At 36.5% G+C, this 27937-nt stretch overlaps 1 protein-coding gene across 2 annotated transcripts; it reads right to left on the bottom strand.

Moving 5' to 3' along the window:
* Positions 1–42: 42 nt before the first annotated feature.
* LOC123874488 (OTU domain-containing protein 7B-like) lies at positions 43–27274 on the bottom strand. 2 transcript variants are annotated; one of them, XM_045919874.1, is made up of 11 exons: positions 27069–27274; positions 19538–19590; positions 12904–13035; positions 9865–10015; positions 7888–8138; positions 7223–7467; positions 6548–6753; positions 5655–5900; positions 5012–5206; positions 4169–4543; positions 43–4058 (listed from the first exon to the last, which is right to left on the bottom strand). In XM_045919874.1, the coding sequence occupies exons 2-10, from the start codon at positions 19578–19580 to the stop codon at positions 4249–4251; spliced, it is 1764 nt and encodes a 587-aa protein (XP_045775830.1). In that variant the 5' UTR covers positions 19581–19590; positions 27069–27274; the 3' UTR covers positions 43–4058; positions 4169–4248. The 2 variants fall into 2 exon arrangements, with proteins under 2 accessions (XP_045775830.1, XP_045775831.1); XM_045919875.1 differs by having other exon boundaries at positions 43–4055.
* Between the last annotated feature and the right edge of the window lie 663 nt (positions 27275–27937).

The raw sequence follows: 27937 nt of genomic DNA, 5'->3' as shown, positions 1-27937 counted from the left end.
AGATGTAGGTTCAATCCCTAATAGGGGTATAAAAGAAACACATTCTCAATCGCATAACCATTTATATTTCTACAAAACATGATATGCTCTCCTTAACAGTAAGATATTATGAAAAATATAACAGTACCATCTGTTTAACATTTTTAAATAATCTTTTAAGTAGGTATTATCAGTAATAACAGGAGTTAATCTTATGTCATGTAGTCTCACTTCAGCATTCATTTCACAGATCTTTAAAGCTAATAAAAATTATAAAATTAGTAAGTAGTTATGGGTTATATGATAACGCAACTTAAATTAAAAAATGGTGGGAAAAGTTAACTTTTTATGTATGATTAATTAATAAAATTAAACAATTCGACTTACTTTTAACACTAAATTTAGAGACTAAAAAAAAAGATAGAGAACTTGGGAACAAATGTTACGCCAATTGAATACAAACGACATAAGAATTACAGCTACATAATCAGCTTTTATTACTGAAATTGCTTTCTCTCGGAGTCTTGGCTTCATATTCCAAATCCCATTTACCATCTATCTTTTCCTTTAGTCTAAACACTAAAAATCTAAATATACGGGACTAGAAAATCAAAATATTTTGAACATAAGATTTTTTTAATTATGTAGGGACTAGGGACGGACTCAAACTCTTTTGATATAAGATAAGCACAAAAATTAATTAATGATTGCAAAATTTTATTCACTATTCTAATGAATAGATTTGTTAGGTTTCCAAATTCTCAAAGGAGAACAGAAAATAAATTTTTATAACTCGTTTTTCCAGGTGTTCAAGTCATCCATGTAGGATATAGTTAAATACCTGGAAAGTAGTGATACAGGCTACTTTTTATCACGAAAAATCAAAGAGTTCCCAGTTCCCATAGGATTTTAAAAAACCTAAATCCACGCGGATAATGTCGCGGGCATTCGCTAGTGGGAAACTAAGAATAATTTTACTTTAGTAATGCAATCATTAAATAACAGTTTGTAAAGTTATAGGAGGACAAATCAACAAATTAAACGGAATCATATTTTTTCGGGGGTATATATTTCCTTTTGTTTAATCAATGTGCAGGACATTACTTTTAGGACATGTTAGGTAATTTTCGTAAATAATCGTATTATGGTTAATTAATTCTGTTGTACAAAATCTGTTAACTAATTTGAAATGACAGATGACAGAAGCTACTTTAAATAATATATTGCTACCCTTTTCATAATTTTCTCTGCAGAAAGGGATAGAAAACAGCCATACAAGAGAATTAGCCACAATATGGTTATAAGAGTAAATATAATGAAAAAACAATGTAGTATTATTATGCTAAATAAAATCAATAATTAATAATTTTAAAGCTTATTAAATGATAATTTTTGGGTACAAAAATAGTCTCTTTTCAAAACCTTCAATGCAACTTTTTCATTACTGAAAAAAATCATTGAGTTAGGCGCGTACGGCTTTAGCGGCCCAAACGGCGCTTAAGTAATGTGCGGCCATGAAGTAGAAGTCATAGAGAGTTCACTTCCAATACTATTGGAATGGAAGTGAATTCTCCATTCACTTCCAATACTATTAAGTTGGAAGTGAATTCACTTCCAATATATACTAGTACTGGAAGTGAACTCTCTCTCCATTTACTTCTACTTCTACTTAGGTAATTATTAGGAATTTTCTTCATACTTATTGCTATCCCACTTTGACTAGCAAATTAGAGCGAGAAATCGGACCCCAGTAGAGTGCGATCTTTCGCTCTCGCTCGGCAGTTGAAGTGGGATAGCAATAAGTCGGTTTTGCTTCAAGTAGGTATTATGAGTAAGCAATCCTTGTACTATAGGTTCATGTGTGCGACCACCATATTATATCTCAACCAGTCATCAATTCAAGTAGTTTTTAAGTTTGATGCAAACCTATACTCCACCCCAGCAGTTTGAATACTAATTTAAAATGTCGCCCCATAGCACCGTGTACAAAATTTTGAACACAGGTATTTTCTGGTGTTGTTTACATTTAACCTTATTAATTTAGTTTAAGTACCCTTTATTTTTATCGTAGCTAATTAATTCCTAATTATAATTCCGTTACGAAGCTCGGCCACTTGGCTTACTTGGCTAATCTAATACAGTACAGTAAAATTCACAAATACGATAATATTACTCTCGAAGACGTGCCGTATTTTAAGTGCTTAGGCTCAACGCAAACGGGCCACTCGTCAATATTACAGTAGGTATTGAATAAATTATGACGGCTTGTTTTACAGGGTGTAGCTGTGGTTCGTTTGCGCAGACCCTTATATTGATAATAATAGTATGCCTAAATACACAATATTGGGACTCAAGGGCTCATTTTTTTTAATAATGTATTATATATCACCTAATATTTAAGGGTATATGTTTTACATCTCACCAACACGACGTTGATAGAATTCGTGAGTGGAAACAATTTTGCTTCAAATCAAAATGGACCTTAATTATTTTAAATTCACAAGAACTTGAGGTGAATTTTTAACTTTAAATCAAGGATCTTTAGGTTCATTTTACTGCGACGTTAGGTTTGGACGCTCGAAATTTCAACAACGTGAAATGTAAAATCTAGTATTAACCACACAGAATTATTTTTACCTGAAGGCAACTGTATGAACATATTATTGACAAATGAACATAAAAAATAACAATGTTAAACATTTACAATGTAACGTTCAAGTTAACAAAAATGTTTAAGTTCGTATTTAATAATACTTTTAAGTAGCTATACCTATATTATTAAGTAACTCTTAACATCCTAATAATACGGTCATATATTAAAAATAACCTGTATCTAGTTAACAATAATATCATAAATTCTCAGGATTCATTCAATTGGAGGTTTTAGTTTTAACTTTCAAGGTTCAATTTATAGCTTTTGTTAGAAATATTTAACTAGTAATCATTATTTAAATCTGACTGTTAATTACCAATTAGTTTTATAACCTACTAAACTTTAAGTTAAATCGTGTGTGCATTTAAATAATTTCTTGGTGCTATCAAAACCCTCGTCTACAACTCGGGTTTACAACTTTCCTCTTGATTAGCACACTAGTGTCATAAAATATTGTTATGATATTTGGTTAGCTTTACAAGTATAATTCTAAAGAAAAGGTATAAATTGGAACCTTCAGAACATTTTGGTGTTAAGATTATAAGAAAAAGAATTTCTGTATAATCTGTTACAAAAATATATAATTATTATTATGTAACAATAATTAAAATTACATACAATGATTAGATACTTTGTATTATTGTAACTACTTTGTTTTAGTTGGGGAGTATTCTTATCTTACTTTAAGACTGAAAAAATATGTTGTGATTTCGTATGTGACAGTTTTGATTTTAAAAAAAAAATTCTGGTATATCAAGATTGGAAACTCCTTAATTTCTTTGATCAATTGATAATATTTTGGACTACAAACTTTTTATACCGGAAAATAATTCTAGTAACATTTTTAAAAACCTATAATCAAGCTTTTGCACAAGCGGCAAATAAACTTTATTTGACGAATAAAGACGTTTTAACACTGGGAAGCTGACATTCGTCAGAAAGTTTATTAGGCGGGTTATGAAACAAGGCTTTAATATAAATACAATATTAACCATCGAAAATTACTTTCACCCAAAAAATACGTGGAAGCTTCACTTTTGCCGGACATTACCCGACACTACCGTTTTTTATAAAAGACAACAACACGTATACAGGATGTTATTACAATAGAACGCTAGCGAAAACTTAGTGCTACTATTACTCTACCTAAACTCAATCTAATACCAATAACTATTGCTTTATACTTGTAATTATAGTATTTAGTATAGCGTGCAAAACTCGGGGTCAATGCCCGCCTACAACGCGGCACTGACCTTACGGTATCTATCTACGCAACGTTTGTTAACCTCTAGCGTCAGTCAGATCGATGTTAAAAATACAGCTTTTTTCGCGGATTTTTTAAAGTATCGCTTATCAGTAATCATCAGTACTATAACCTGTCTTCGTTTTAGCTAACGTTCTAATTACACCCTGTATAGTGATTTTAGGGTTCCGTACCTCAAAAGAAAAAACGAATCCCTTATAGGATCACTTGTCCGTCTGAAGAAAACCTATAGGGTATACTTCCCGTTGACCTAGAATCATGTTTGGCAGGTATTTTATATCAAAACTATCACAAACAAAAAATAATCTAAAATAATAAGCCTAACGATTCCTAATACAAAAATGGAAGCACATCACTGGAGTTTCGCGCATCGTGAACAGTAATCGTTATTCGCCGGACTCCCGTAGTACATACACAAGGGAGCTCGGCAGGGCTTAGGGGACGGCGGGCGGTCATCGTAGAAGGTAGACTTGGAAAGGTACAAGGTTCGATCCTGTGCGGGTTTCACGGACCTCGTGGTTAATGTTCGGGCGACCTCGTGCGCCGCTCGGTCCGCTTCGGCGTAGAACTGGGACCGCCCCGTACCGTATCTTGGTTGGGATGGTACGGACTGGTTTTGTTCTTTGCGGTTCTTTTCTGCTGTGTAACTGAAAATATGATAAAAGTGTTTTACTAAAATTAAATGAAATAGTTTTAATACCAGAATTAAAATACTGTAGCTAATTCTTTAGTACACAATCTCTCAACTAAATTAAAATGACAGATCTAAATATATTCCCCATCATCCCTTTCATAATGCTCCCTGTGGAAAAGGATAGCATTCGATTTAGATCTGCCAATTTAGTTTAGAGATTGAGTACAATAGAATAAGCCAAATTGTGGAACTAGATTGTTATTCTCTAAACTTTTTGTACAGTGAACGAATTCTTTCCTGCTTTAATCTTTCTCCTGATCACAAAGCTTACCCGACCAGAAAATCTTCCTTGAGGATCCATTTCATTAGTCTGGGGCATTCTAAAGTCAAATTTTTGGCCATTTTTTTCAATTATTTTGACAACCTAAAGATCTAAACTCGCTCTTCTCGGGGTTATGACTGCCGCTCTTGTTACACTTACCCGCACCACGCCTCGTTGAGGTAGTTCTTGACCATCTCCTCCTGCACGGGCGCCCTGGCCGCCAGCACTCTGCAGCACAGCACCTCGCACGTCGACTGCCGCCGCGACAAGCCCTCCTCGGGGTTGCTCTGGCTGCCGCTCTTGCCCAGCTTGGTTATTGAGCCGAAGTTCTTCTTTAACTTGCTACTCATCGACCTAAAACAAAGAAACGTGTTTTTAAACCACACAAGAAGATCCATTCAGTTTGGTTCTCGAGGCTACCCATGAAGACGCTTAGTGGGCGTCGTGTCGTAAGCCTAGATTTAAGATCACAGATGCACCTGTAAGTTTCACTCATACCGCACCTTTAGAATTATAGAGATCAAATGCAAAATTTAGGGATTTCTAGTTTGAGTGATAGAATGACTTTGGATGATCATTTCCATCATAAGTTACGCTAGTAGAACTTACAGCTGCCTAAGAGCCAATACTCAAACAATCGAATGCCCAAGACTGAGCAAAGTTGGCAGCAAAATGTAGGAAAGCGGCTTTTGAGCTCTCAATAGATTGTGCATCCATAGTTCTTTAGGCGGAGGGCTATATTATGCCTATCTATAAGTGTGTGCGTTTGCGTGCGTGCAAGTGTGAATAGGAAAATACCTACCTGCCGATACTTCCAAATTGTTTTGCCACGGAATTGAGTTGTTTTGAACTCTTAGTAGATAGTGCGTCAAGGGACCTCCTCAATTCTTCAGGCGGAGGACTTTGGGATAAGCATTCGACTCGTTCAAGGTCGAGGTAAGCGGCTAGCATGGAAGAGCGTTGGTATTCGTCCGGTAGGAGGTTGTTTATCGTTTTTTGGTCCGGTTCGACCTCCCATTTGAATTCTTGTCCGGGGTCGACGTTGAACCTACGAATAATAAGAAAGTTTTTTTTATACAAATAATCTTTTATAAGTACTTTTGAATTGTCAAATGCATCTACCTAATATGGATACTTCAGTTATACACACTCTCTAAACTAAAATGACTGGTCAAAAATACGGCTATCCCTTTCATAACAATCCATGCTGAAAGAAATAGCACTAGATTTAGACCTGGCTATTTAGTTTGAAATTGTGAACAGAATTAGTCACAAAATCATTTTTCATTTTTGTTTTTTCATTGCTTAAAGTAATTAAGATATTGTATTGCGTGGATTTAGGTTTTTAAAAATGAGACGGCATTTTTAAAGAACTCTTTTTTACAGGATAAAAAGTAGCCTATGTCACTCTCCAGATCTTTAATTATACTCATGCGAAAAATCACATCATCCGTTATTTCGTTGCGGATTGAAGGACAAACCAAATAAACCAACAAACAAACACAGTTTCGCATTTATAATATGGGCAGAGATTGCTTAAAGTGATTTAGATTTAGATATTGAAAGAGACAAATTGTTGAACGAAGTACATATATGGATGATAGCATTATCGCTAATTTTGTACAATCATGTTTACTATTTTATTGTAAACCTTCCTCATGATCTTTTTACGTCAAATGGATTTTTGCAACTTACCGTATAGGCATAGGATTCCCAGCCTGGTCTTCTAAGGGTACTCTAGCTCCATCAGTGGGCAGAGGTTCGCAAGGCACTAAGGCTGAGAAATGTCCAGCATCGTAAGCTAGTAGGATAGGCGCTTTGCTGCACACTTCAGGTTCAAGCTCGAGAGGTAGGTAGATCCCACCGAATGGGATTGGTGCTATGGGGTCACCGCGAAAATCCTGGAACAATAAAAGGAAAGGTAGTAAGTGTGAGTTCATTTTTCGCATCAAGGGTACCAAAAGTTTTTGAGGGTTCTTGTAGAAATATGAATCTGAGTCTCGAGTGCTAACAAAAAATAACTATTCAAATTGGAAAACTGTTTGATACAAACCTAAATTTTAAGCAAGTGGTTTGTCAATATTGTCTAATGAGGGACAATTCCTTTGTTAAGACGATTAAGTGGACGACTAACTCAAGCAAGTCACTGGGAGCCGCTAGCGAAAGCGGTAAAAGATTGTGAAGTTAATTTTTGCTAGAAACTAGCGGTATAAGTTTGTGTATTGTGAAGTTGATCCTTGCTAGAACCCTATGTCCAGCAATGGACGTTTATTGACGAAGATCAAATGTCACGTAATAGTTCCTTAGAAAGACTCGTCGTGCTATATTGGTTCCCACTTCGATACCTATACAGCTAGTAACAACACTCACCCTCAAGGCTACATCAGCGAACACGATGACGGGTCGCCTCATGACATGCGCCAGCGCAAACACGTGCAACTGTTCGAGCCCCGCGTAGTGCGGCGCCGCGCTCGGGGCCGGCCGCGGCCGAGGCTCCGCCGACGCCGCTCTGACGGCGTCGTGCCATTCCCGCTCCCACTCTGACTCCGATGGGGTCAGACCGGCTGATTTGAGCGAGAGGCTCTCTGACCAACGCCATCGGCGTTTTATTGCTTCTGAAAGTATTGTAGAGCTGCTATATGATTGCAATCAAATCATAATATAGCAAGACTGCCACACGATTAATATCAGGATCAAGATCTATGTATATATAGCAAGATAGTCTTTTAAGATATCAAGACCAAGATGTTTTATCATTAATGTTAACTCTTTAAATAACTATTCACTTCAACCAATCAGTTTGTAATGCTTCAGCCATGCATTCAGAAAGAGGAGTCCCATCTTGACTAAAACCATTTTATTTTTAATTGTGGAAACTAAACATATTGATTCTTCAAAAGTTATAGATGCAATAACTACGATTTGAATATAGCTACTACCCTTATCCATTTTATCCATCTGAAATAATCAACCTGTAAATGTGTGTGTAATAGAAAAACAAAATGACGAGTATGTAACGTGACGAGAAAACTCACTTGTGAGCACGTCACCTTCTTCTCCAGACAGCAGCGCTTGCACCTTCGTCCTCAAAGCCAGCAGTCTATCATGGAAGCCATACGCGGCCAGCGACGCCGCGTGAGGCAGGCAGTTGCCGTCGCCAGAGGTCGCCAGGGGAAGGAGACGAGGCGCTCCTGGCACGCGACCTTGACGCCACCAGTTTAGTATTCCAGCTGATTCTAGGGTTACTAATGTGGCTGTTTCGAGGAGATCTTTTTCGAGGAATATCCTGGAAATAAAGAAACAAACTATAGTAAAAATCCTCTCAATCAAAAATGACGGATTAAAATTAAGATAATATAGACAACAGATAATATAGATAATATAGATAATAACAGAACAAGCCCATATCAGATGCTAGAGTTCTTGTTAAAATAAAGCCTCCGTAACATACCAATCATAGGGACAACTTTAGAGATGTAAAAAATGGGGAAAGAAAGCTCCTTTCGCCTGCCACTTTTCCTTAAGATTAAAAGCAGTTTTCTAGGCAAGCTGTAGGTATATCAGAGAAAAAGTAGTAATACCTAAGCTGATTCCTTGTTCTGTGAGTGACATAAATATGAAACTTGAGCCGGCAGAGTAAAAACCAAAAGTCATCTTCACATTGTAAAATATTATTTATTATGGTATAATGTTTAACTTTCTACATAAATTACAAATATTCCTTTGTTATCTTTGTCATGTACACATGCTTTTGTTTCTTTGTGACAAGTTGTCACTTGTTATTGTTAAGCGCACGCAACGATTGTAAGAAATTAATGATGTGTCTTCAACATAGTCAATGCTCAAATGCAAGAGCAAATATTTGTAACTTTTCTAGACATTAACCCCAATTACCACGAATTTTAGCACCCAAGAATACTCGAAAACTAAACGATTCACTCATTAAAATGTCGTAAGGTTAATATCTTTTAAACATGAGCAAAGTTCTAACCAAATTTGCGCATCGCTGACTGTCAAATTTTGCTCTCATGGTTATTATAAGAAAAAGCGTTGAATGATTGAATGAACCTTTACCTTAATGTCTATAGCTACAAGTAACTGATATACTTAAAGGTTAAAAGGGTAAAAGGTTGAGGTACGTAAAAAGGGTTCAATGGCAAAAACCATTGCCGGTTGGTAAAATTAGGGTTGTCAGTTGTTTGGAGTGTATCTGGTAATAGCAGGTTTGACTTTGACGATTTTCATGAATCCTCTAATACTGGGCAAACGTCAAATCTTTGTGAAGAGAAATACCTGAAGATGGAAGATTTGAACGAGGGAGTTCAGACCAAAAATACTGTAGTCTGCGTTGTAAAAGTTTTTTTAGAGCCAGAGTTCCATAAAAATGCGTAGTTTCAAAGTTACTCAGGCTCGAAAATTTGTATGGAAATGTTTGAGCCCATATCACTTTAAAACTGCACATCTTTTTTTTACGGATGTCTACATCATAATAGCTATCTGCATGCCATATTTCAGCCAGATCCGTCTAGTAGTTTGAGCTGTGCGTTTAAGATCAGTCAGTCAGCTTATCCTTTTATATATGTAGAAGATATTTACATGAAAACCAAACTGCATTTGTTAGGAGCGCGCTACGAATAAACTCCTCTTAAGTAAATTAAGTTTTCACGTGCCATCCCTACGGGCTTGGCAGTTCGCCGGGCTACGTGTGAGCGACGCAATGTCACGGCGACGTTTAGGTGGGGCCAAGAAAAATCGTGGCTATAAATGACTTCACCCAAACTGTTGGTAATGTGTTTTTCTTTTGAACAAGAGTGTTTTACAGGAAGGTTTTTTTAATCAAAAGAATAGTTTCGACTTTAATGTACCTGGCACTTCGATATACAGGATCGTACATAGGATCGTCCGCAATAAAAAAAAAAAACAAATAAATAAAACTGACTGGCAGCAGGCAGCAGTGACATTAATAAGGGTCCGTTTTGCCCATAAAGTGTAGAACTCTACAAAATACTCACCTAAAGTCTGGCGGATAAACTGAGATATCCGGCAGTAGGAGTATGTGATCTGATGAGAGGGTGTTGGGTTCCGGCTCTGTGTTACTGCGAAGCGCCCACACCAGGCCTTCGTTGTCCGTCGCCCGGGATATCCCTCTTGACAGTTTTCGACCTGGAATATGCATAATACCCTTAAAATTGCGTTATCATAACATACGACAGAGAACGTACAATTTTTCCTAAGCTGACTTAAAGGGTAAACAAGTTTCTTCTCGCAGAAATCCGAGACGGCAGAATATAAAGTACCTACTATGTACATTTGATATACACGCCTACGTCCTAACGTTCTTATTGCGAACTAACATTAAACCTGTGAGAACACCTAATGCAGGGAAAATTGCATCGGTAACACGTTTGTCCTTTTTTGCAATTTATTTACCTTTTAAGTAAGCAAAGGAAAAATATATTATTATTATACACTAAACTAGCGGCACGCTATGATGGCCGGTTTGACGTTTGTCCGCTCATGAAGTTCCGTATTAATTGATAACGACTTTGAAGGAAATAATTGTATTACTTTATTGACGATAGTGATGTGCAGAGATTCATAAATTTTATCGAATGTAGTTTTAGGTTTAGGACTCAAAATTTATTTATTAAATTGATTTCTTAAATGTATACAAGTGTAGAAAAATCAGTTTGCACCATTTAAGGGGTGAATGTACTTGTGAATATGAACAATTTTCACTATGTGGACAAACCTCTGAAATCGCAAAAAAATATCAATAAATTTTTAAAAATGGAATCTAATACGATCGTCACATAGGATCGCTGGCTAGCACAACTACTACCTCCGGCAAACTCGCGTCAATGCTCAATGCAAAACAAAGCAGTTTCGAATTGACGTTGCTTCGAAAAGTATAAACTGTCAGTGCAATGCGATTGTGATATAGTTTTGACCTGGCTTTGGATTTCAAATATTGATACTGCATTACTGTTGACCCTTGCTCGTTAATTTGGACTCTGTTCAAGCCCTTTGTTGTGGATTTCGTCGATATGACCGAACGTACGCAGAGAACTGTTCTAAATAGTCAGACACGTGAGTTCGTAATACGCCTTCGTAACTATTTCGATCGTGAAGCTCAAAATGGAGGGCCAATTTTACCTATAACGTCAGTGGTTGAACGCGTAGCTGATGCGCTTAATATTGGACAACGAACTGTTAGACGGATAACTAAAAAAAAATATGGCGAGACTGGCACAGAAGAAAATAAACTTCACACACCAAAAAAGAGAAAACGAGCAAAACCAGTCGTAGGCATCGATAGCTTTGATGCCGATGCTATCCGAAGACATGTTTACGGCTACTATTTACAGAAGGAGTATCCAACAAGAAAAAAGTTGGTGCATTCACTGAAGGAAGCTGGATTATTCTTCGGTGGGGAAAGTTCTTTAACGAAGATTTTGAAGACCATTGGATTTCGATACAAAAAATGTAACAAACGCAAAATATTGATGGAAAGATTTGATATAGCGATGGCAAGGTATACTTTTTTACGGCAAGTGAAAGAAATCAAAAATTGGCAAAATGTTGTGTTCTTGGATGAAACATGGCTTAATGCTAACCATACTGTAGGCCGTTCTTGGAACGATGACACAGCAGCATCTACTTCCAAAGTTCCTGTAGGAAAAGGATCGCGACTTATAATTTGTCACGCCGGAACCATCAACGGGTTTGTCGAAGGTTCTCTCATGGCTTTTGCGTCAAAAACCACTGGAGACTATCATGAAGACATGAATGGAGAAAAGTTTACTGAATGGTTTACCTCAATGTTGTGTAGCCTCCCTGAACCATCTATTATAATTATGGACAACGCCCCATACCACTCGATGCAAATTGACAAGATACCTGCCCAATCCCAAAAGAAAGCTGATATCGTCGCATGGCTTCGTAAAAATGGCGTAGATGCAAACATGAATATGTTAAAAGCGGAATTAGTACATCTTTTAAAAGAAAACAAACCAACCAAGATCCGATACGTCATTGACGAAATAGCATTAGAACATGGGCACAGAGTTATACGGTTACCGCCTTACCATTGTGAGTATAATGCGATTGAGTTGGTGTGGGCTCAAATTAAGGGATATGCTGCAAGACACAATACAGAACCCCCATTTACCACAAAAAAAATGCTAAAATTATTAGAAGAAGCTTGTGAACATGCGACTAAAGGAGACTGGGAAAAGGTTGTGAATAGAACTGTTAAATTAATAAGGGAAGATTATGAAAGAGATGTGAAAATAGATAATATTATAGAAAACGAACATATAATTATTAATGTATGTGATGATAGCAGTGACGACAGTGAAAATAGTAGTATGGACGAATCTGATTAGTTATGGCCTTTTGTGGCACCTTTTTTGGTATCTTTTGTATTCATATGTTTCTTGTGTGCATATAAAGTATGTATATTCATTTTCGTTCAAATATTCAGTTCGTTCAAATAAATTAAATAAACATATACATTTTTGTTTTATTAAACCTATTTAATCAGGTACAAAAACAAAACTTAATTGTTTTTTGTTCGAGAATAAATTGACATTCCACATCACTATTGTAATGTGTCAAACCGGCCATCATAGCGTGCCGCTAGTGTAGTAAATAGCTGCCGGGCTAAAGCTAGAGCTTTCACTGAAACGGCTAGTGAAGTTGAGCGTGGGTAGCGGCAAGGTGACAGTTGATGTAAAAGTCAAGGAATTCGATGTCACTGTTCCCAATTTTTTTCGCGAGGAAAATCCGTAATGGATACCACCAGCGGCGGGGGAGCACAGTGGTTATGTCGGACTCCTACCGACTAAAAACCTCACGAAGTTCCATCCCAACGCTGACGACGGAGCACAAGGGACCGACAACACCTCGTTACACCGCCAGCGGATGTCCACCTTAGCAAGCCCACCACTGGGCCACTACGTGCCCCCAAAGACTGTTGGAGGCATGCCAGAACCACAGCACGCCAACCAACCCCAACGAGTCGTCTCAGTCGAGTAAAAAGAACTTACATTCAGGTGCTGGTGTGAGGACTAAATTGGAAGGCGCGGAATATGACATGTTTAAATCCAGGGTTCCCACTGAACGATCCTGAATTATATCGCCGCCCGCCCTCGGTCGTAACGACGTGCTGTGAACTCGATCTGTGAACAAAAATATATTAACACTTCCTTTCTCTTTGGTCTTAACACATGTAACCATAGAAGTCACTCTGCACATTTTCTATGAAAATAAAAAAGATTTGTCGCAATGCAACACACATGTTTACAGTCACAGCATGCCGGATGTAATAAAAAATAGACTTCTAACAGAAGGATATTAAAAGTATGAGAATCTGGTGGGAAATCATTAAAATGAGGGGTCAATGGTCTATGTTTGAACGTCATCGGTTAGACTAGACTTAATTTTCAGCTTGAATTTCTTCTAAATTAACGACGTTTGGTAATTATTTCGGTAGGAGAGGTACTTCGTACTCCCACGCTTTGTGTTGTCAATATTATGTGAACGATATCAGCATGGAAGGAATTACGACCTTAGGAAATGGCCAGAGCCATACCAAGCAATTAAAGGATAAGTAGGTATTTTAGGATTTCACGCTCAAGCTAAATAGTAGACAACTTAATATTTTATCATTAGCTATTTTCTTCTTTATAGGATCAAAATGAATCGGACTCAAAAACCGATTTTAAAAAACAAAAAGGTTTTAAAACTGAAACCAAAATATAATTTACATTTCCCTCAAATCTTTCATGAACCAACTTGTTTTATAAAATGCATTTTATTGTCGCCGCAGTCTGAAGATATTTTTAAAACTTTACGCGATGCGTTCTTCAATCATGATTCCAAAATATTATTATAGACGGGTGCTTGTGCCAAAACAGTCATCATCGTACTACATCGATAAATGGGAACGCATAATAACTCATACATTACATTATCTGGGTAACCGAATTTTGCTAGTGGCTAAAAATGAATTTCCTGAAAAACTTTGACGATAGACGTCTACAGTGGGCCATTGGTATCTTGCAAGGATTTCCACAAAACAGATCGGATTTGGTAGAAATCCGATGATGTGAATCATGTGTGTGAATCCTTGCAAGGGACCAATGTCCGTTAATTGCAGACAGCGGCAACCTATATGCTTGACATCGTCCGTCGAACTCAGGGTATCCCTCTGCGTTTTACGGTCCGGGGAAACCATTCCAGTACCTTGGAATCCTAACGCTTGACCACGCAAACAAGGAAAGTTCTACGTACGAGTACATTATACAAGTTTAGTTTGGTATGCTTGGGTATTGATGCCAAAAATGTGTGGCTACCGCCTCCCATGAACATTTGCTGTACCAGAGGAACCACTAATGTATCTATTGTCGGCTCTCTAGGAATTTATTGATCCGCTCCTTAAATAACCTCATGTTAACATCTAGTAGGAAAACAACAAAAAAAGTTTGTCCCACAATATGCTACATGCTTGGAGAGTGGAATAAGGATCTGGCACAACACAACGGGTAAAATCAAAATATTTCCAAAATTGGTACAGGGGGAGATCTGTGTTCTAGAACACAGTGATCTGTGTCTTTTGGTGACATTTTTAAAGATATTTTGAGGTGTCTCAGATAACCTCGAGTAATAAATAATTTGACCTTAGGCCACAGTCACAGCATCGTGAAATGTTTGTCATCCTATTGTCGAGTTAGATTCACGTTTTCGTTCCACTAAATGCTAGACAATTGAAACAAAGCGCGCCCAGCAGCGTTGGTCAAAAAGCTAGTAACACAATATAATCATTCAACGGAAATCTTTTGTCCTTGTAACGCTCTCAAAACTACGTGGAAACAAAATGTCTGGTCCGTTTAATTCAGGATTCGTTTTCACGCGGTTTTCACTTTCCTCCTTCTCGTGTCGCTTCTTCATTGCTGAAGTTCGTGGCTCCTTTCCGGTAATACCCTCTTTATGATGTTTCAACGCAACCGGTTCTCCACCTTGTGATAATCCCAATAGATGCCAGAACCCAGTGCTTCTTTCACCGTCCAGTGTCTACGTTCGCGTGGCCTCTTACCTTCAATCTTCCCTATTAACTGTTTTCTATTTACTGTTTTTCTGTTATTACTGTTTTTCTATTTTGGTCACCCGTTCCTGGCTAATACTCGCGTGTATTCCGCAAACAAATGGTTGACAGCCGAGTTTTTACTTATCCTGACTTAAAACAATGGCCAAATGAAGTCTTGGTTCTAATACTGTACCACAAACACCATTTTGGGAGCATAAATAAATCTACTAAGAATCAAAGAACGTCATAGTAGCCAGAAAATCTTAGAAAAATAAATCAATACAAGTTATATCCAAGAATATGGATCACAAAATTAAATAAATGGTATACACACACGCAAAACCCAAGTTAATTAGTTAAAAGGTTAGTCAAAAGAATGGTTATTTTAAGAGCACAGGCTTTCCTTCAAACATATATAAGTGGATATATGAAACCTAGAAACGGCTCTGGAAACCTCGTGAATTCGACGAAAAATATTAATGGTTTCTAATACTCCTTTGAGTAAATTCGTTGAACTGATCTTTTGGAAGATCGTGTGTGATGGCGCGCTCTCGGGAAGGCCTATGGCTCGCCCAGCAGTAGGCGCAAACAGGCTGATTGATTGATTGATCTTTTGGAAATCTTGTAATTTACTATATATAGTGCATACAGTATGCAAGAGAACACATTTCTAGAAAATGACGTGTATGTTTAAACTAGGTGCTACAAGCCGCAAGTATGTAGAGGAGAATCCTTTGATAGAAGACAATGGACGCAACGGAGCGAGGACAGGATGCGATTGAGAGCGGCGTGGACGTCAATGGAGTATAGTACGCTCCAATAGTTCTGCGTAATGCTGCTTGTATTGCATAACTATTTCCCATGATTTTCTACGATTTTCATTGTCATGGAAAACATCGTGTTTATTATACAAAGGAGGATGTACCCTCAACAAACACCTGACTAAGAAACTACTACAACTAAACGGTCTCCCGTACGGATGGCTATGCCGAAAAGAAACCCAGGAAGAAAAGAAAAGAACTATTTCCCATGATTTTCACTGTCATTAAAAACATCGTGTTTGTTATACGGATAAGCAAGCCTCTTCATCAAAGCCTTAAGATGGCGGTTTAGTATAAAGCTTTCTCATTATGCGCGTCGTAATACGGAATACTTTATTCCTGTCCTTATATTCCAGCCTTTGAAGTTCATAAGTAGTCAAATGAAAGCCTCTTGAGATGTGTGTTCGTAGCTTTTCGCTTTGAGATGCTTTTTAAGAAAAGTCGTTTATATTTTTTTTAATATTTTGACCTTGACCATCAAAGACGTATTGAAGATGCTATGATGTCAAAATGTGCTGATTTGGACTAAAAGTGCTACCTACCAATATACATGATAGCCCAAGGCCATATCGCGCCAATTATTTTCCAATTTTAAGGAAGAAGAAATTACAAAAGGCTTAGAACAAAAAGCTCTTTGTTGTGGTCTTACGCTAAAAGTGTAAATTAAATGAATGGGGATCGTCCAGCCCTTATTTAGCCAGTCCACCCTCAAACAGGCCGTATAAACTATAAAGTTCAACTGAACAGCAACCACTAACCATATACACTTCAAGAATACATCGAAATTGTTAAATAACAATTTTGATGTGATCTCGAAGGGAAAGGTCTAGAATCTAGCGTATGTGGATGTATTTGATCTGTCCATTCTCATAAAGTTACGATTATTTATTTTAAACAACCTAACTAAAAGTTACGATTATTATTAAACTAGCTGATGCCCGCAGCTTCGCCCGCGTGGATTGGTCAGATCCCCTGCAGCATCAGGATTGAGGAGTTGGAATCCAAATTTTTTATGAAACAATGTCGCAAAGTTCCTCTATCGATTAAAAAAGAAATGAGGCAAATCGGTTCAGAAATCTCGGAGATTTCGGTGTACATAGGAAGAAAAACACAACTCCCTTTTTGAAAGTCGGTTAAAAAAGTAGCCTATGTTACACCTTGGTCATTCCTCTACTTGTCAGTGAAAATCCCGTCAAAATCGGTTCAGCCGTTCCGAAGATTAGCCTTTTCAAACAGACAGACAGACAGACAGACAGACAGACAAAATTTTTAAAAACGTGTGATTCAGTGTTGGTATCGTTCAAATAACCATATGAGCTTAATATGAGGTAATTATTTCGAAATTACAGACAGACACTCCAATTTTATTTATTAGTATAGATATAGATACTACAAATCTGTAAAAAAAGTTTGTCTGCGGTAAACGTTGGCGTCCCATGGTGCTGGAATAGCGACACGTCACCGCAAAACTCAGAGTTCGGGTACCTACCCCTTTTTCGTGGTCAGACAATCTCAAACGAGTTTCTGAGAGCCCTTAGACACAAACCTTGTTTTACAGAGATCCATGTATAAGTCTTATATCCACCCACCAGTGGACGTTTATCGATTGTAATGACGATTACATCTTGAATGAGGTCTTGTCTGACCCGCTTTATGGTTTAACTAGAATCTAGTACTAGGTGACGTCCGCGTGGATTTAGGTTACCTTTGTACCAAATTTCGTCAAAGTCGGTTGAACTGTTGGGCCGTAAAAAGCTAGCACACAGACAGACAGACACACTTTCGAATTTATAATATTAGTATGGATTATATAATTATGATATAAAACAGAGTTGCGCGGGACGTGAGTCGGATAGATATTTTTAATACAGTTGCTCAAAAAGTGGCGTATTGCAGGGACGTATAGCGTTCGGGATGAGGGCTATTACATAATCGTGCTTTTTTTTTACCTTTCCCGCACTCGTGCTTTTTCTTTCCCAACTGTCAAAATATTAAAAAGAAAAACCAACCATGAAGTTTTTACTAAAAAAATTCATAGAAGTTTTAAGATTCATGCAAATACGTATATTTCTAAAAAGAAGCTACTAATTTGTTTCAATATCAGATTTAATGATTTGATTGAATGAGTTTGGTTAGGTTTCATTTCATTTCATCTCATTAAATTTCATTTTCATTTCATATCAATAAAAAACTTCTACTGAAGACTTGGCTGTATGGGCATAGTTCCCTTTGCCTACCAGAATGGGTGAAGAAAAAAAAAACTCTACTTATATTCTACGGTTGGCGCCATTTTTCAGAAATTTTCTTTGCGAGTTTAGTTGTTGGTTGCCTAAAATGAGTAATTTCGACCCTAGTTTTTTATATCTATTAACAATAAAGTTGTTTTAAATTAAATTAAATTAAGTTAGTTGAGTTTATTGTGTTTTTATTATTTTATTAAATTGCTTCATTTTTTCGTAACTGTATTAAAAATAGTCGTTCAGTACACGTGCGGAACCGTCATTGCAACTCGTTCCGACTGTCAACCCTCGCCTTCAGCTACGCCTCGGCTCGGGTAGACATTTGTCGGAACTCTTTGCAATGACAGCCTTTCCGCACTTGTAATGAAATATACTATTTTGGGGGATCGCGTGTTCTTACTTTACATTTAGGACAATGAGTGTCGTGGGCGAAACATGGTAAAAGTAGGATTATATACGTTGGTTATTTTTAGGATTCACGGAAACCGAACGACAACGAAACGACTTTCCGCAATAATTTCCACTCTATCTATTAAACATCGACGTTTTATTATCCTGTACTGCAGTACTTTCAGTGTGACTTTTTGATTGAATTCGCTATTTGGGATTCCACCCTTGAAGGATTTGATTGGTTTGACTAGTTGGCAGGTGGTTGGTACCTTCGCCACGTCAACGTATGACATTTTGACGTATGACTTCCATACCATAAGACTGCCATAAGCCAAACGTTCAGTCTATAATACTTCGTCCATTTTTAGGTAAAAATTGAAGATTGATTTGACGGTTTCGGGAGTTGGAAAGTACGTAGCTGTTTAGAGCTCCTTTCCCAGGATAAGTTCCCAAGCTAACCCATGGTAGATTCATGATAATGAAGACATTTTCACAGACAGACAGATTCAGGCGGTGGAGATGTCGTTTGGAAGTCCCTACAAGAGACCTATGTATTTCTAGCGAAGGCGTCTATCAGTTGATAACGATGATGATAATGAATATGTTAAGTGTATTTACTTCAAGTTTCTTATTCCTTTGGGCATACCATGGCATGTAAAACTGTCGTTTTACGTATTTACACACTTTAGTTACAGTGTAAACAACTTGTAAACAACTCAAACAAGGTGATATATTTTAAAAATTTAACAACTAACAAGGTCCGAAGCGACTCACCGTTGCAAAGTTAATGAATGTAGTGAAGGTTGCACGGCTTAGTTGAATTTTGGCCTCGTATATGTTTTGAGATCAATTTAGTTTTAGATATACCTACTTGCTTTCCATAACCATATCCATACTAATATTATAAATGCGATAGTGAGGGATATTTCATAGAAAGATCCTACCTATAGGAGGGTAGTATTTATCCTAAGAAATTAGGAATAATTAGGGGTTGTTCAGAATAAGGAATGAAATTTTTTGTCGATTTTACGTAACTCCGTTAATTAATCTTAACCGATTTTGATAATTATTTTTTCTTTACAAAGGTTGCAGTTACCTACTATGTCAGGTTGATATACCATGCTTTCTAGTTAGGGTAACTTACCATCTGTCCGATTTTCAGTAATAGGATTAGCTTCCATCACCATGGCTATAGCCCTGGAACAATAAAACAACAGTTAAAGGTATATATCTTTACAATATACCTACATATAGGATTGTAGAGCGCTCTTTGACTTTGCTTAGACTTAAGACACTATTAAAACGAGACAGGGTCATATCACTGGCATAAATCTGACTTTTAACTGAAACTTAGTCTGAACAAAGACGAAGTATAGTGCGCGACAGGTTGAGATGGGTGCCTATCAGAATGACCATGTTGCTACGCTAACCCGCTGCGGGTGACGTGCCGGTGTACGGGGCCTCCCCCCGCCTAATATCCCGATTGCCATCTCAACCTGACGCGTACTATAGGGGCTCTATAATCTCTCAGTATGGCTTTGGTTTGGCCATAGCCTCAATAGTTCAAGAGCTCATAGTATTAATATTTTTGTAAATTTGAATAGTAAATAAATAAAATAATACATAAAATAAATAATTTAAGGTATGAAGTCGAGCGAGCATATTAGAACAAAATTAGAAATCCAAGAGTGAAGATCGCCCGACTTCATACCTAGGTACATTACACGTGTAGCTAAACAATAGTTATTTTTTAATTTTTAGTGTTTGTAGTTTTTGAAGTCGGTTTTATTTTTCTTTTGAAATTTTTTTATTTCACAATTTTTAGTGGCCGCGCTGTACTATAATATGCTATGCCCAGTTAAAACCCTACTGTTCACGAAGCTATTACATTAATCGCGAGCAATTTGCTCCTATCCATTGAGGAGTTCTGTTCTCTATCTCCGAAGATATTCATCAGATCTTCACCAAATTTATATGGGACCACCTGCACAGTATAACCTTTCAAACAAAAAAAAAAACCAAATCGGTCCAGGGGTCTTTGAGTAATCGGGGAACATACATAAAAAAAAAAAGATTCCGACGAATTAAGAACCTCCTCCTTTTTTGGAAGTCGGTTAATAAATAATTTTCCCAACCGAAAATGGACCAGACCTTGCTTGCAAGGCTTATTTATGCACCGCTGCATCAGAGGTCGTCAAACTACTAGTTTTCCAATGTTTACTACAACCGTTGCCAAAACGGAACATGACGAATGAAAGCAAGCGCGTGCATTGGTGACACATACACACCTACACGAGAACTAAAATAGTCCTTCACATCTAATAATACAGTAGCTTGTGAACCTAATTACTTTTTAGCTCTTCTTGGAAGAAGCTAGTAGGTAGGTACATTGACATAACAGAAGCTTAGAAAAGCAACCGAGCAGCTGGCGAACAAAAAGTTGTATTATGCTTCTGATCGGGTTCCAGCCCGAAGGGCGCCAACGGGACTCTATTACTAAGCCTCCGCTACCCGTCCGTCCGTCTGTCTGTTTGTCAGCGAGCTGTATCTCCGTAAGAGGTAGAATTGAAATTTTGTATTTTTATTGCCGCTATACCAACAAATAATAAAAACTCAAAATGACCGCCATGAAAAAGAAAAATTAAAAAGTGTTATTTCTTGTACGATGCTACGCAGCCCTACGTGTGTGAGTCTGATTCGCACTGACCGATTTTATTTTAATCCGGACGTTATTGGCCAACTTACTGCATATTTCGAAATCACATCCAAAACAGCCTAAAACTGTGCTAAAATTCACTCCTAAATTAGTGATATCTATCAAAAGGGTAAAATTATAGAAAAGTTTCAATATCTTTCAATCTCTTTTTAGTATTCCTCTAAAAATTTCAATAACGCCGCATCGGAGCAACGGATCAAACGGATTTTTTGCACGAATATAGTTAATGTCCTGAAGAGTGATGTGGATATAGGCTACTTTTTATCCTGGAAAATCAAACAGTTTTGATTTAACCATCAGCCAGTAGTTCATAACTGAGACGATTTTAATCCATACTAATAGGTATTATACATACATTAGAAAGTGTGCCTGTCTGTTCGTCTGTCTACTAACTTTTCACGGCCCAACAGTTTAACCGATTTTGACAAATTTTCGTACGCAGTTAGCTTATATCCCGGGGAAGGACATAGGCTACTTTTTATCCCTGAAAATCAAAGGGTTTCCATGGGATTTTTAAAAACCCAAATCCACGTGGACGAAGTCGCGAGAATCCTCTAGTACACAATATTCGTATTCATGAATGATCACAGTTCTTATGTAAATCCTATTAAGGTGACATCACATGAGCGCGAACAAATAAGGAGAGCAATTTATTTGACTGTGGGCGGAACTGCGCCGTATATTATGGAAGTGGATCAGATTTTAATGGGTATGACTAAGTATGGAAATAGGTAGGTTAGGTTTTGAATCCTTATAATGTTAATTCCCAAAATGTTGAATCTTAAAACAAAAAAAAAAAGGAATCAAAGATTGTTAATTACGTTTAAGCATATGTGAATTAAAAGCTTACTTAGCAAACAACTCTGTATAGTTTTATTTTCTTGTTACATCAGCGATTACGGTAAAACGATGAAGGCTCCTTAGATGTTTAACAAGATTAAGTAATATTGTTATATTTTTCATCCGGCGACTGCATTCACAATTCTTATCACTACCCATATTATAAATGCGAAAACGTGTTTGTTTGTTGATTTGTCTTCAATCCAACGTCGCAACGGATCGATATGGTTTTTTTCGTGATTATAGTTAAAAACTTGAAGAGTGCAGAATACTTTTTATTGCGAAAAAACAAAGAGTTCCCACGGGATTTTTAAAAAACGATATCCACGCCGACGAAGTTGCGAGCATCAGCAAGTTAGGTAAATAAAAACTGGCCTTGAAGATGACTATAGTGCTATAATACAATCTCGGTCAACCCCAGAACAAAAAGAAGTGAAACAAAATGCCTCATTGTCTCACGCTGCTGACGAAGTCACGGACACCCAGTATCCACTCGGTGATCGATACTTCACGGAGCATAACCTTCGTCTTCCCCGAGTGTAATATTTAGGCCAAGGTTTCCTCGTTTACTGTTTATTATCGTGTTGTATCAAGTCTCCGCGAGGTGCTGTCCTATAGAAGCCTTATTAGGCTTTTGTAATGGCCGTAAGCTGATTACCCTATAATTTTACCTTCCTTATGCATTTAATACTACTTAATTGGTAATTACTTTTACTACATTACATTACTGTAGACCGTATAGCCGTGATAGCGTAGTGGTTAAGACGTCCTCCTAATCTGGAGGTCGGGGGTTCGTTCCCGGGCACGCACATCTAACTTTTTGGAGTTATGTGCGTTTTAAGCAATTAAATATGAGAGCCTCGATAGCTCAACGGTTGAAGAGCGGACTGAACTCCGAAAGGTCGGCGGTTCAAACCTCACCCGTTGGACTACTGTCGTACCCACTCCTGGCACAAGCTGTACACTTTATTGGAGGGGAAAGGGGAGTGTTAGTCATGATTAGCATATCTAATATTCTTTTAAAAGAAAGCTTTATCGGTGAAGGAAAACTTTGTGATGAAACCTGCATGCCTGAGTTCTCCATTATGTTCTCAAAGGTGTCTGAAGTCTGCCAATCCGCACTCTGCTCATACTGAGACGAGACCCGTACTCTGTAGTGATGCGGCGATCATGAGTGATGATGACGGTTACTTTAGATGTGAAACATTGAAGTACAATGTATGAGGAGGGCGATGATTATCATTGCAATCAAATTCATAGGTAGTTAGAGCGCTGCAGTAGTCAAATACTGCAGCATCTTGCTGAGGCAGAGCCCTTTTAGCTCACAGACACAACAATAGTTTAATAGTATTTTTCAGTTTTAAGTTTAATTAATATTTAAGTTTAATTGTATCTTTATTCTTTATTTTATTCCTATTTTTTTGTGATAATCGAGCTAAATAAACTTTTTATCTTTTTATTTATTTACTTCTGCAGAATCATCGATCTCATTCGTTATTGTGAACATAATCTTTGTTACCTAAATATAAAGTTTATTTATTTACGGTTCGCAGGTGACAGTGTGCATGATAGAAACTCAACCCGGCTGTCCTTTGTTCTAACATGTACTTGAATCTTGATGTCGTCTTAGTCTGAATTATTTTACTAGAGGACACCCGACGTGTGCTACTACGCTTAAAAAAGAATGTGCCTGATACATTGTATGGCTTAAAACTATTTTTACATTATTGCCTTTCTAATTAAACCAGTAAGTCTATACATAGGTAGAAACTAGAAACTTTTTTAATGTTTTATATGCATATATTATGTATGTAATATGTATAGACAAGTGTTGTGTTATGTCAATAATTAAGAAGACCGAAACTGCGCACATAATCGTAAAAACAAGTTTGTCAAAGAATCCGGAAGAATACCCATAAGTGTTATAAGGCGTCGAAACTCGAGGTCATTTAGGGTTGAGGTAACTAAGTCTTGAGCGTAAAAAAGCTGAGTTTGAAAAGGAAGTCTATTGAATGCTGAGATTCATTTTCGATTTCGAAATGCGTAGGCACTGTTCCGGTGTATAGAAATTCTGTGGAACAAGGATTATTGGGATCTCAAGCTTTTAAAGACATCTAGAGTGCCTTTCTCTATTGCACTTAGGGTGTGATTTTTTATCTTTGCAACCTTAGATTAACTATTGATACTAATCCTTAATCAAAGGCGAAATGCAAATTAACTAAACGAAAAAATGTAGACCATATTGAGTAAATATGTATGTATGAAAATAAGCCATTAAATATTAAAGAATTTCATTTCAACATATGTATATGTGCACACTATTAGGTTACAAATAGAACTGATAAGGCATACCTACTCTGCATCTGCTATGTACATTTACGAATGTAAGGTGATTCACTGTTACTTTTATCGCGAATCAAGCCGTAAAAGGCCGTAAGCGAATATTTATTTTTGTTTTGGTAATAAACTAAAAACAAAATAAGTATACTATACATATAAGACTATATTCTATTCATTTGCTAATTTCAAACATTTTTGCCATAGATTTGAATACATTACTTATATAATGTATTGCTCGATTTCGATATATGTACTTGATACGCCTGACTGATTGAAAAATCCTATTACAATATAAAGGATTATTTAAATGTTAAGAAAGCTTGGGAATGAGTTGTTAAACAGCTTTGATATTTCTAGTAAAGTATAAGTTTTTTTGTTAATTGGTGATGATAAAAAAATAATACCTGGCTGAGTTTTTAGTGGGCTCTTCTCAGACTTGGGCGCGTTTGGAACCCTCGTAGCTTTTTAGCATCACTAAATCATTGTTTGAAAATCAGAAAGTGTACAATAGTACCAAATTTGAATAAATAACTTTGACTTTGACTGAGGTACTGTACTGAGTAGTGTGTACCTACAATATGCATCTTGTTAATTAATGCATGTTAAGTAATTTTTGCAATATTTCGCAGAGAGTAAAGTAAGTACAGGCGCTCGCGCTAGTATAATAAGGTAATGGGTACAATATAATAGGATTACCGATTATAATAATTATTATTACCGATTAATAGATGGATAGTTCTGTTTGGCATACGAGGTTGCTAGGTAGGTGCCTTCCTGTCATTCACCTCAGAGAAAGTTGAATTGATTTCACATGGTCAGTAATCGTTGTACATACTTAATATATCTAGATGGAAATCATGGTGGAACTTCGAGAGCTAGTTTTTTTTACGAAACTTGTATATTATGTAACTGCAGGTTTAAGATAACAAAGTTAAGAATCTCTAGTATTATCAGGAAAAAACGAGTGTGTCTGTATGTTGATTGCAAGTTGCAACACGCAAGAATCACTGGCTAGATCGGAACAGAACTTACGCAGCTCAAAAATATTCAACACATACCTATGGAGTGAAGCGGTGTTAAGGCGAGCCTTTTTTGAAAACAACTTCAATTTATTAACTTAGGTATAGCATGGTGCTTGTCTTTTCAGTCTCTTCCATGGACAAGAACCAAAAGCATAATGTGGTATAATCCAATAACATGCAGCATGCAATATGCATCGCCCGCCCTCCCACTGCTAAACATGCAGGAAAAACCAGCGATAAACAAAAGAGTAAAGTGGGCGGGTGAAGCATATTGCATGTTACAAACAAGCATACAAAATAAATAAATAAATGTTGTATGTTGCATCATACAAATCTGTCTGTTTAAGCGGATTTTAGCAAATTAAGTTCCATGTCCTATGAAGTAAGGTCTAAGTTAAGGTTTAAATTAAGTTCCATGTATATCATGGACTTCCGCAAAGTAATATCTGCTTCTATACAACATTCTTTGCAGGAAGTGTTTTTGTTTATACCATTTCCACTGTATTTTAAAGCAAATACAGTTGGGTTTAAAGTAGTTATCAAAACAGATGGTACGCCTTGGCTCCATTCCACTCTGTAAGTGTGCATTGTACCTTTGGATAAAACTTAAAATCAAAATTCATTCAATTACATGTTATCTTTAAAAATACACCAGTCTCATTTTATTAACTGCTACAAACTATTATGACTAATAGCACTTAATTCCTTTCTATGAGGATTGTTATCATTGACTGATAACATCTTGTTGTCTATTTGTCCCTACAAACCAGTCAGTTATCAATAATGTCCTTCAGACTTTCTGTTTTACAGACATTGCGATGACCATGATTGCCCGCATGGATTTAGGTTTTGAAAAACTTGTGGGAACTCTAACTTTGTGGGATAAACAGTAATCTATGGAAATAAAGTAGATTAACCTTATGCCTGCAACTTCCTCCACTTGAAATAAGGTTTTTAAAACTCTGGTTGGAAAATAGAAATGGAAACTTTGATTTTCCAGGTCCAAAATAGTGTTTTCCCCAAATGCAAGCTATCTCTGTACCAAATTACATCAAAATTAGTAAAACGGATGGAGCGTGAAGAGCTAGCAAACACATTTTTCCTATACATGAATATATATAGAATTACAGATTAAATATTTATGGGGCCTGAAGGGTGTGAACGAGACCCTATTACTAAACCTCTGCTGTTGATCCACCTGTAACTATGTTTATTGGTCCATCCGTCCGTCTGTCTGTTTGATTGTCGGCGGGCTGTAACTCATGAACCATAATAGGTAGAGTCGAGATTTTCAGTGTGTGACCACAACGAAATGTGGGCTGTATTTTTGCTCTGATTTCAAAAGCTAAGTCAGTGTTTTGTTTTTTATAAGTAACACAAAAACAGAATTTGAATCTACATAAATTTTCGCAATAATAAAGACTAAGGAAGTTATAATATAAGGAAAAACAATCGTTTAAGTTAAGTAACATGAATAAAGAACCTGTACTAATTAAAAATTCGCCTTACGACGGACAGTGAATTTAAAAACGTATTGTAAAGTGGCCGAGCAGATTTTAATGATGACACTCTATTAGCGCTCAAGGTTATACGGAACTCAATTTCATGGACGTTTCCTCGTGTTTATTAGAAAGTTTTACATTAAAGCATTAGCTAAAAGAAAAATCTGTTTACGTCTATTGCTGTAATACACTTTGGTAACCGATATAACAAGCAGGTGTTAAAAATATTGTGCGTAAGAAATAATTATTATTTACCTTTGAGGGCTTGAATGCTCCGTTTCAGTGACTTATTATCCATAAAACACCTTAACACACTTTAAAAACGGTACACTTGTTGTAAATAATGCAAATCACTTGTTTTATTTACAATTTAACAATATTTACAAATAGACCACTTTCCACACAGCGAAGCACTTGTGAAAAACCATAGACTAAATGTTATAAGGAAGTTTGTGAAATGTTCAATCTGAAAAAGTTGTCGATTTGTAAAATAATTTCAAGGATGAAATAAATTAAATAGTACAAGTAATTTAATAATCAGTTAACATTGCAAAAATATTATATGAAAATAGGTACATTGATTGCTTTTGATATGACGTGATGACGATGTTATCGATATTCGAGACATTTATTTCTTCTCGCTCTATGTCACAACATTCTCTATGGTAATAATGTTGTCAGCTTTTAAAAATTACCCCACTTTTTGGAAAAACTTAAATAATACTAATTTATAGCAAAAACAATTTTTGGAAGTTACATTATTAAGAAGTTTTTGGTAAAATTATTAAGATAAATTGCTATGGCTAACTAAACTCCCATTATTTAGAAGGGTCAATAATAGTTATTGTTATTTGTTTTTAATATTAGAAGTTTTTTTGCTGACTACATGTTGAAACTTATTCGTCTCATAATATTTATTATGCGTGCATATTATCGTTAGTGCGTTATTAGTTATACCCGATTATTGGATTAAAATGCATTATTTATTTGAAGTGCAAATTTGTGAACGTGATTTATAATTTTAAAAATCCTTTATTCTTGATAATAATGTTGAATTACTGATTTGAAATTGAATATAATATTATTTTTGATAAAATATTAATAAGGGTAATTAAGTCTCATTC

This window comes from Maniola jurtina, chromosome 18 (genome assembly GCF_905333055.1).
Source record: "Maniola jurtina chromosome 18, ilManJurt1.1, whole genome shotgun sequence".
In the NCBI taxonomy this organism is placed as follows: domain Eukaryota; kingdom Metazoa; phylum Arthropoda; class Insecta; order Lepidoptera; family Nymphalidae; genus Maniola; species Maniola jurtina.
Note: the sequence above shows the minus strand (reverse complement) of the source record. Positions and strands in the feature narration are given on the sequence as shown.